Source organism: Odocoileus virginianus, chromosome 23, assembly GCF_023699985.2.
Source record: "Odocoileus virginianus isolate 20LAN1187 ecotype Illinois chromosome 23, Ovbor_1.2, whole genome shotgun sequence".
NCBI lineage: Eukaryota > Metazoa > Chordata > Mammalia > Artiodactyla > Cervidae > Odocoileus > Odocoileus virginianus.
The window spans coordinates 53,430,823-53,441,551 of NC_069696.1; the positions used below are offsets into that span (position 1 = coordinate 53,430,823).

A 10,729-nucleotide genomic window follows, 5' to 3' on the forward strand; every position below is an offset into this window, starting at 1 on the left:
TCTAATTTCCAATTTTCCACAATTATATATAGTGCTACCATGAATGTTTTCCTATATATGTCATATTGTGTACTTGAGAAGGAGTTTCACTAGATCAGGGGCTGGCAAACTACAGCCCTCAGGCCAAATCTGGCCTGCCTTATACTTTTCTGCAGGCTAAAGCTAACTGCTCTAAGGTTTAAACAGTTGCACTTTATGTGGTTACATAAATACCTACATAAAATCTTTAATTTTTCCCTGTGGCTCACAAACTCTATAATGTTATTATCTGATCCTTATAGAAAATGTTTGCTGATCCTTATTCTAAGATACAGTCTCATTTTGTTGGGTCACAAGTGTTCAGTTCCATTCAGTTCAGTCACTCAGTCGTGGCTGACTCTTTGTGACCCCATGGACTGCAGCTCACCAGGCCTCCCTGTCCATCACCAATTGCCAGAGTTTACTCAAATTCATGTCCATTGAGTCAGTGATGCCATCCAACCATCTCATCCTCTGTCATCCCCTTTTCCTCCCACCTTCAATCTTTCCCAGCATCAGGGTCTTTTCCAATGAGTAAGTTCTTCTCATTAGGTGGCCAAAGTATTGGAATTTCAGCTTCAGCATCAGTCCTTCCAATGAATATTTAGGACTGATTTCCTTTAGGATGGACTGGTTGGATCTCCTTGCAGTCCAAGGGACTCTCAAGAGTTTTCTCCAACACCACAGTTCAAAAGCATCAATTCTTCAATGCTCAGCCTTTGTTATGGTCCAGCTCTCACACCCATACATGACTAATGGAAAAACCATAGCCTTGACTAGATGGACCTTTGTTAGCAAAGTAATGTCTCTGCATTTTAATATGCTGTCTAGGTTGGTCATAACTTTTCCTCCAAGGAGCAAGTATCTTTTAATTTCATGGTGGCAGTCACCATCTGCAGTGATTTTGGAGCCCCCCAAAATTAAGTCTCTCACTGTTTCCCCTGTTTCCCCATCTATTTGTCATGCAGTGATGGGACCAGATATCATGATCTTAGTTTTCTGAATGTTGAGTTTTAAGTCAACTTTTTCACTCTCCTCTTCCACTTTCATCAAGAGGCTCTTTAGTTCTTCACCTTCTGCCATAAGGGTGGTGTCATCTGCATATCTGAGGTTATTGATATTTCTCCTGGCAGTCTTGATTCCAGCTTGTGTCTCATTCAGCCCAGCGTTTCTCATGATGTACTCTCTTTAGAAGGTGAATAAGCATGGTGACAATATACAGCCTTGATGTACTCCTTTCCCGATTTGGAACCAGTCTGTTGTTCCATGTCCAGTTCTAACTGTTGCTTCCTGACCTGCATATAGGTTTCTCAAGAGGCAGGTCAGGTGGTCTGGTATTCCCATTTCTTTAAGAATTTTCCACAGTTTTTGTTGTAACCCACACAGTCAAAGGCTTTGGCATAGTCAATAAAGCAGAAATTGATGTTTTTCTGGAACTCTCTAGCTTTTTTGATGATCCAACGGATATTGGCAATTTTATCTCTGGTTCCTCTGCCTTTTCTAAAACCAGCTTGAACATCTGGAAGTTCACATTTCATGTACTGTTGAAGCCTGGCTTGGAGAATTTTGAGCATTACTTTACTAGCATGTGAGATGAGTGTAATTGCACAGTTTGAGCATTCTTTGGCATTGCCTATTTTGGGATTGGAATGAAAACTGACCTTTTCCAGTCCTGTGGCCACTGCTGAGTTTTCCAGATTTGCTGGCATATTGAGTGCAGCACTTTCACAGCATCATCTTTCAGGATTTGAAATAGCTCAACTGGAATTTTGTTGGGTTGCAAGAGTACTTACTGTCAAATTTATCATTTACTGCCAAATAGCTCTCTCAAGTGGTTGTATCCATTTGCATTCCACCAGCAAAAATGACATTCTGTTGTTCATCCTCACTAATACTTTGTATGTATTTCACAAATATCTATACAGCATATACACGGGGCCAAGCACTATCATAACTCATTCACTCAGGCAGATTAACTCAGTTAATATTTATTGGACTTCTAAAATTAATGTTATCAAACCTCTACATTTTTGCCAATCTAAAGGGTGTGAAATGGGAGCTTGCCATTTTAATTGCATTTTCCTGATTAGTAATTTTTCATGACTTCTGGGACATTCAGGTTTCTTTTTCTGTGAATTTCCTGTTTGTAATTTTCTTACTAATATGTAAGTGTTCTTTATAAACTCATTCTTTTAGCAGATATTTATTGAGTAGCCTATGCTATGTGCCAGTGCTGCAAATAGAGTAATTGAACAGACAAAAATCTCAGTCTCTAAGGAGGTTACATTCATGCAGAGGAAGATAGCTAATAAATAAATGAAATATTTAATGATGTTTAGTATAATAGAGAAATAAAGCAGGGATGGAGGAAAAGAAGGACTTGAGAGGGACATACTTCTAAATAGGGTGATCAGAAAAGTCCTATGAAAGGACTTTTGAGGGAAAAAAAACCTGACAAAGGTAAGGGAATGAGCTATATAGATACAAGAGGAAAGCGTTTAGGTAAAGCAAGTTCAGCAGCCCTGAGCCGAGACTGTCTGCGTGCCAGCTCAGTCGCTGCAGTGTCTGACTCTTTGCAGCCCTAGAGACTTTATTTAGCCCACCAGGCTCCTCTGTCGGTGGGGTTTCTCCAGGGAAGAATGCTGGAGTGCCATGCCCTCCTCCAGGGGATCTTCCCAACTCAGGGACCAAACCCAAGTCTCTTACGCCTCCTGCATTCGCGGGCAGTTCTTTACCACTAGCACCACCTGGGAAGCCTAGGCCTGGCTTGTTTAAGAAACAGCAAGGAGGCAAGTGTGGCTGGAGCAGAGTTAAGAAACCACAGTTTTAATGTATTCTCATAGAAAATTATGGATCTTTCAAGAATCAAGAACACCCAATATCAGCAATTTTGTATCATGATTTTTTTTTCACTTAATCTTAAGATCATTTTCTTAATTGGTGTCACTTTAATTTACAACAGGAAAGAAGGTAGGAAAGATTAGATAATACGAAGTTGTTGTATGTATCTTTTTAGCATTTGAAAAGGAAAAATCTTTCCCATTAATTTTGTGCCTTAATGCTACTTAGTCTGAATTTTATGTTTGAACAATTGCTTTTGAAAGATTTCTTCTATTTTTCTAATGGTTTTTCAAATTCTCCAACTTTGCTTACCTATCTATTTATCTGCCATGTTTCCATACTAGGAATATAATGCACTACATGAAGATACTCTTAATTTCTACCATGTCTTGTGAGATGGAGAATATCAGATGAAAATGTCACTTAACTGGCTTTAACTAGTACAACAGCACTATAAATAATACTTCTTTTTTGAAACATTCTAACAACCCAGTATAACTAAATAAGTTTTCCTCCTCTTCCAGATTTCTTTTAAGAAAACACATCTGGGCTGAGGCCTAATCAAGAAAGATTTATTCAAATTTTAATGTCTGATTTCTTAGCATATGAAAAGGGAGTATTGGAAAGCAGCCAAGAAAAGGTTTTCAAATAACAGACCTATTCAAGTTCTTTAAAAATTTTTTTTCTTTTTTCCCCTTTTTTATTTTCATACAATTTTTAAAGGTTACTTTCCGTTCACAGTTACTGCAGAATATCCCCTCTATTCCCCACGTTGTACAGAACACCCTTGAGCCTCTCACTCAGCAGGTTGTACCTCCCGCCCCCCCACCCCTGTGTTGTCCCTCCTCGCTCATGTCCTTGTGGCTGAAGGAGCATTACACTGAGGAATAAGATGTGCTGTTGGTGGCAGGAGGGCACGTGCCTGGAGGTCCAGTGGCTGAGGTTCTGTGCTCCCAATGCCGTGGGCCCAGGCTAGATCCCTGGTCAGGGAACTCGGTCCCACATGCCACAACTAAGAGTTCACATGTCGTAACTGAAAGATCCCACATGCCCCAGCAAAGATCCTACGTGTTGCAACTAAACCCAGTTCAGTTCAGTTGCTCAGTTGTGTCTGACTTTTTGCGACCCCATGGACTGCAGCACGCCAGGCCTCCCTGTCCATCTCCAACTCCCAGAGTTTACTCAAACTCATGTCCATTGAGTTGGTGATGCCATCCAACCATCTCATCCTCTGTCGTTCGCTTCTCCTCCTGCCTTCAATCTTTCCCAGCATCAGGGTTTTTCAAACGAGTCAGTTCTTTGCATCAGGTGGCCAAAGTATTGGAATTTCAACTTCAGCATCAGTCCTTCCAATGAATATTCAGGATTGATTTCCTTAAGGATGGACTGGTTGGATCTCCTTGAAGTCCAAGGAACTCTGAAAAGTCTTCTCCAATACCACAGTTCAAAGCATCCATTCTTTGGTGGTCAGCTTTCTTTATAGTCCATCTCTCACATCCATACATGACTACTGGAAAAACCATTACTTTGACTCGATGGACCTTTGTTGGCAAAGTCATGTCTCTGCTTTTTAATATGCTGTCTAGGTTGGTCATAGCTTTTCTCCCAAGGAGCAAGCGTCTTTTAATTTCATGGCTGCAGTCACCATCTGCAGTGATTTTGGAGCCCTCAAAACTAGTCTGTCACTGTTTCGATTGTTTTCCCATCTATTTGCCATGAAGTGATGGGACCAGATGCCATGATATTAGTTTTCTGAATGTTGAGATTTAAGCCAACTGTGAAAAAGACCCAGTACAGCCAAATAACTAAATAAATAATTTTTTTAAAAAGATATGCCATTTGGAGTTCAAATAGGTTTTGGAGTTCATTTAGCATTTGGAGTTCAATTAACATGGTAGTTACCATACTCTCCTTCTTTGGTAGAATCATCAAAGGCCATGAGGTATCCACTCAGGTTGCTACAATTTCTGCATGAGCAATCCTCTACTTTGTTATAGATGATAAGCAATATTATTGAACAAATCACAACAGCTCATTTTAAGCACCTTTGATTTATCTTTCCCACTATTTAATCCCATTGTGATTTTCAGCTTGCAAATCTTGTGCTCTGATTTCTCAAGAAATTTAGCTAGAGCCAATATGTCAATGTTTCTCACATCTCTGTATCTACCTACATCAATTACAAGCATTAAAATATATCATTGTTTCTACATTTCTATATTTCTCTTAGGTCAATACTTTATGGGTGATAACTAATTCAATTAAAATAGTTTTCTTTTGAGAGACTTTTCATGGTTTCTTATGGATTATATTGTACGGATCACTTAAGTCTTAAAAGGTTATGCCACTTGGATTTACTTGCTGATTTTTTTCTTTTTACTTTGTTTTCAAATTACCAACACCATGTTTATTTACTTTCTTCAGGTAAATGTGAATGTAAGGAACAGGTGTTAGGAAACTCCAAGGCATTCTGTGGAATGAAATACTCATATGGTGAGTCTGAAGTCCATGAGTGCTTCCAAGGATCTATTCAAACTACCTGTACAAAAAGTGTTGAAGGAAATGAGTGGCTTGGTTTATGACATTCTCAATAAATCAAAGCATTAGTCTTATATAAGAGTAGTAAATATAGTATTCTTGTCTTGACCTAGATTTTCCTAAGAGAGATGGTTTTGAGTGTCTTAGTGAGAGTAGGACGCTTTTAGAGCAAAAGCAAGGTTCTCCTACTGTGTGGAAAAGAGGCAGACGACAACAAAATCTTGACATGTAGTCCTTTCCCATGAAAGATTCTTGTTTTAGTAATCGAAAAGGAAGGTCTCTAGCCACTTCACTGATTCCTTGGCCAGTAGTACTACTAAGCAGAAATCAGTTTAAAGCAGTGTATTCACAGTGATTAAAAGCTCAGGCTTTGGATTCAGACCTACGTGGGTTTTATTTCTGGTTTATTGGGTGGGTAACTTAACATCTCCAAACTTCTTCATCTGTAAAACAGGGATGATGCCATCTTCCCCATGAAATGAGATTTTTGAAAACCATACAGCACATTTCCTTGCACATACTAGATGCTCAGTAAGTGGTAGGAGGGAAGGAGAAATATACTGGAAAGGCATTGAGACTACCTCTCTGCCTGACTCTCTTACCTGCCATCTCTGTCTACTCCTCTACCTTTCAAATACCCTGAAAATAAAGTGTATGGACAAAGGAAAATGTCATTGCCCTAAGTAAAGACTGTTACTATCTTTAAATTCTAAATGGCTTTATTCTTATTAAATAAGTATAGGTAGCTCAGATGGTAAAGAATTGACCCACTATGCCGGAGACACTGGTTCAATCTCTGGGTTGGGAAGATCCCCCGGAGAAGAGGAAATGGCAACCTGCTCCAGTATTCTTGCCTGGAGAATTCCATGCCCAAAGGAGCCTGGTGGGCTACAGTCCCTACAGTCCATGGCGTTGCAAAGAATTGGACATGACTGAGCAACTAACGCTTTCACTTTCCATATATTAAAGATGCCTTATCTTGCTGACATATCATTGACTAGTGTCTGAGTCTTTTATAATTCCATAACTTATATAGCCCAAAATATACATAATCCCCATCCACATCCATTTCATAAGTGGAAGAGCATAATAGAATCATGAAACTGGAGCTCTACCATCACCCAGGACAGCTTCCTAATCCCAGTCAGCTTGAATTTTACACCAGGGAGGAAAATTAAGTAACCAGTAATATTTAATCTCTTTAGACTATGTAAAATATGTCCTGGCAATAACATTTTGCTCTTTGTCATAACATTACACAAAGCCAGCCATAGAGTATAATATAGTCAGAATCTAAATAAAAGCCAGGATAACAATTCTATTTCCTGTGCATCTTTTTTCTTTTTATATTTGGTAGCTGAATGTGCTTAAGATTTATTTGCAGTAGACAAATGGTTGATATTCTCTTAACATAGTGATATGGAAAGAAGTAGCAGTTGAAAATGTCTAAGAAGGAAGAGTATAGTTAATATAGATACACTGGATGAAGTTAGTGTAAAATCAATGAGCCTAATGATTTTCTTTTATTGAGATATATAGTTAATATATAATATTGTGCTTCAGGAGTACAGGTAGTGATTCACAATTTTTAAAGGTTACATTCCATTTACAGTTGTTACAAAATATTGGTTATATTCCCTGTGTTGTAACTTGTTTATTTTATACATAGAAATGTGTACCTCTTAATCCCTAATGATTTTTAAAGCATATTTCCACATTGTAATCACTAGTTCACTTTTCCATTATACTCTGAAATGCATATCTAAGTTGTTCAAAGTTCAAAGGGTAGTATGAAATTCTATTCATTTTGACTTTTGGAATTGTGTTCCTACAGTGCTAAAAATAAAGATCTTATCGGCTCATGATAAAGGATCTCATGCTGAGGTCAACGTGAAGATTAAAAAAGTCTTAAAATCCACCAAACTGAAAATTTTACGAGGAAAGCGAACACTGTATCCAGAATCATGGACGAACAGAGGCTGCACTTGTCCGATCCTCAATCCTGGTGAGCATTAGACGTTACTAGCTGGATCCCTACCGTCTCTGCTGATTTGCTGCTTGTCTTACATTCTCTGAATCGCAATCTAAATAAACTCAGCAAGAGCATCTCTCCTTTTCACCAATGAATTCTGGGGAAAGTCCAAACGAAATTCTTTGAACTGGTATCAAAAATTTTTTTCTCTTTCACATGCTCTATAACAGTAAAATATTTTAAATCCAGCAATGTAATATTTTCTGTCTTGAAGAGAAGTCTCAGATTGGTTCCAGTGGCAGTAGCAAAGAAAACATTTTCATGAATTCCTCTGCCACTAATACTGTACTGGAAAGCTAGGTCCTATTACAATGCCCTGGTTAGAACTTGCTCCCAAAGGAAATTCAAAGGCAAAATTCCATCTGTGCAAATAATATTGAATTCATTTTTACTATTGCATGGGAAGCATCTGTTTCTTCTGGATAGAAAACAACTCTCAAGTTTTCATCATCTTTTTCATTAAATGATCATTCTGGTTTCAAATCAAGAACAGTAGAAATAAACAAACAGCAGCAAAACTACAGAATCTTAGAGAAACTCGGAATGGAGGGAAATTTACACCTTAAAATAATATGGCAGACGCAGAGGCAAGCAAGTAAGCGTGGGATTCTGATCTGTTTACCTTATATAAGCACACTCTTCACACTGTGTCATAACCTGCTTATTTCTCTGTTTCTCTCATTAAATTTGAGGATGGGATTTAGGTTTTTGACCATACTGTCTCCAGGATCTACCATTATTTCCTAGATAATAGTACTGCAGTACACAGACAATGAATTCTAGCAAAACAAATAATGTATTTTCTAAATCTTCTGTACTTCCCTGTTTACAAAGTTGCCATTTTATCTTAGTGACACTGCTGAAACAGGTGCATAATTTGTGTTCTGGATCTAATTCTTTTCAAAGTTAAGTCCAGGAAAGAACAGTTATGTTAAGAAGTCATTTATGGTCTTTGGTTAATAAATTTGAGAGAAACAGATAACTGAGTGAGAGAGAGAGAAAAACTATCAATAAAATATCCCCCAATCTAAACAGTGATATAACTGTTGACTTTGTTGAGTAACATCTCACACCCTTTTTATAGCTCTTCATATTTTATTTGAATTAATCTAAATTTTAATGAGGAAAATTTAAAAGACATTTTAATATAAATATGTTTCCAAAGAACAAATGAACTAATCAGAATCTTAGATTTTGAATACTGGAGACTGAGTCATTAAGTTCTATTTCCCAATGATCTCTGCATAGGGGCTCTTCCTATAAGCACTTTCAACTAAACTGGCAAAAGAAAAAAAAACTAGTAAACCCACCCCATTTTTTAGTAAGACATTAAAAACAAAAGCTTTGACCATCTGAGCCACCCTCCAGGAAGTGAACTATACTTCCTCATCAGGTTTCTGCCAAACAGAGTGAAAGAATCAACTGAATTCATCACAATAGAAAACATAAGCACAATTATTCAAAGAATTCTTGAAAACATGTTTATTCACTTTGATGAAAAGACTTTGCCAAAGCAAAACCAGACACTCTTTCACTTTGTTTTTCCATTTTTACAAGTTTAATAGCTAAGGCCAAAGAAAGCTGATAAGAAAACTCTGAAACCGTACACGCCAACTTGTTTCCTTTGCTGCTTTTGAAAAGGAGTAATCTAGTTGGCATCCCTAAAAGTTCACTCATTCCTACTTTCATACATATATTTACTCATTCATCTATTGAATATTTTAGAATGTCAAGACTAGCACTAAAATATTATATTTTCTTTTTCTGTGGATACAAAGTAAACTTTATGCCCTCAAACTTGTAGCAAGGTAGATGTCAAAAGCAAAGAGATATCAAAATTAAATGTAAATGCTAATAAGTGATACAACAGATAAAGGTGTTTTCCATGCTAACTTTTGGTATGATGCTGTTCCATAATTTACAGATTTATTCAGCATCATTTTCATAGTTTAATTTATATTTATACTTTGACATAATGGCAAACTCTTATAATATTTGTTTTATTTATACTTTCAAAGTAAATTCATCTAAATACTAGACTTAACACTGAAAGTTTCCTAAAAATTATTTATTGTATTTTTAAAGAGGATTTTATTATTTTAGGGATGATAAAAACAATATCACAACCATTATGTTTCAACTAGTCTGTCAATTAAATACTAGGATTCTTTTTCTTGAAGAAGCTAAGGTTACCCTTTAAGGAATTTAAATACCTTATAATCCACCTTACATTTCTGCTCTCTGGTGTCTGAAACCTATGTCATTATTTCCCTTTTTCTTTTGTCTCTCTTTTCTTTTTGGAAAAATCATCATAGCTATTTTTAAGTTTAGGACTTAAAGCTTTTAAGTCCTAGACTTAATTTCTTTTAATAATCTTGATTTCTTTTAATAATTTAAATAACCTTTTTATTATTATAGAAGCAACACATGTACATTATAGAAATTTAGGGGAAATTTTTAAATTTTACACTTCTGTCCTCCAAAGATCATCTCTGTTAACATCCTACTGTGAATCCTTCCAGATATTTCTCTATATATGTATACATTATATTTCTAACCAAAATGAAGTCATAATATACACTTCATTCTGCAACCTACTTTATTCAGTTAACAATCTTTACCTTAAATTTTAGTTTATTTTTATATACTCTAATACTGAGATCATATTCCAATTTCCCAACTGATCCCAAAATGTTCTTTAGGGCTTGTCCTTGCCAGTATTCTATCCAGAATCACAAATTGTATCTAGTTTTTAAGTCCCTCAAATATCTTTGATTTATGAAGAGTTTCTTTATAGTGCTTTAGAAATTATTGTTGAAAAAACTAGGCCAGGTGTTCTGTAGATTATCCTGCCTTCTGTATTTGGTTTGTTCTTTGTAGTGTCATTTAGCTTGTCTCTCTACTTCCTATTTTTCTTGTAATCTCTACAGTCTATCTTGATAGACTCAAGATAAGCATTTTGGCTAGCACTTGTTATAGATATTGTTTTGTTGTTTCATATTAAATCACGTCACAGGATACATAGTACCTGGATGACCCACCATTGTGGGTCTAAACTTCTGGGTTGCTCGAACTGAACAGTCTGATTTCTCCATTGGGGAGTTTTGTTTTCCCTTTTGAGACTAGGAAACAGTGAATGTGAGTTGTTTAGTCACTGTGCAAACATCCAGTTCCCCATCAACTATTCACTTAATGATTTTGTCACACAATTGGCAGTCCCTTCTTGGATGAATAATGTAATTTGAGTTTGAGAAATGCTTTTTCTAATTTTGTCTAATTCCCTTCATTTATTACATGACA

The 10,729-nt window shown here is 36.5% G+C and overlaps 1 protein-coding gene across 4 annotated transcripts in view; it reads left to right on the forward strand.

Moving 5' to 3' along the window:
• Positions 1-10,729, forward strand: part of NTN4 (netrin 4) — a 122,520-nt gene that overhangs the window by 109,195 nt on the left and 2,596 nt on the right. For 3 of the 4 annotated variants that reach the window (XM_020908705.2, XM_020908706.2, XM_020908708.2), the window contains 2 exons: positions 5,284-5,352; positions 7,232-7,402. In XM_020908705.2, the coding sequence (XP_020764364.1) occupies positions 5,284-5,352; positions 7,232-7,402 (240 nt within the window). The remainder of the gene's footprint in view (positions 1-5,283; positions 5,353-7,231; positions 7,403-10,729) is intronic. The other variant, XM_020908707.2, reaches the window with a different exon arrangement.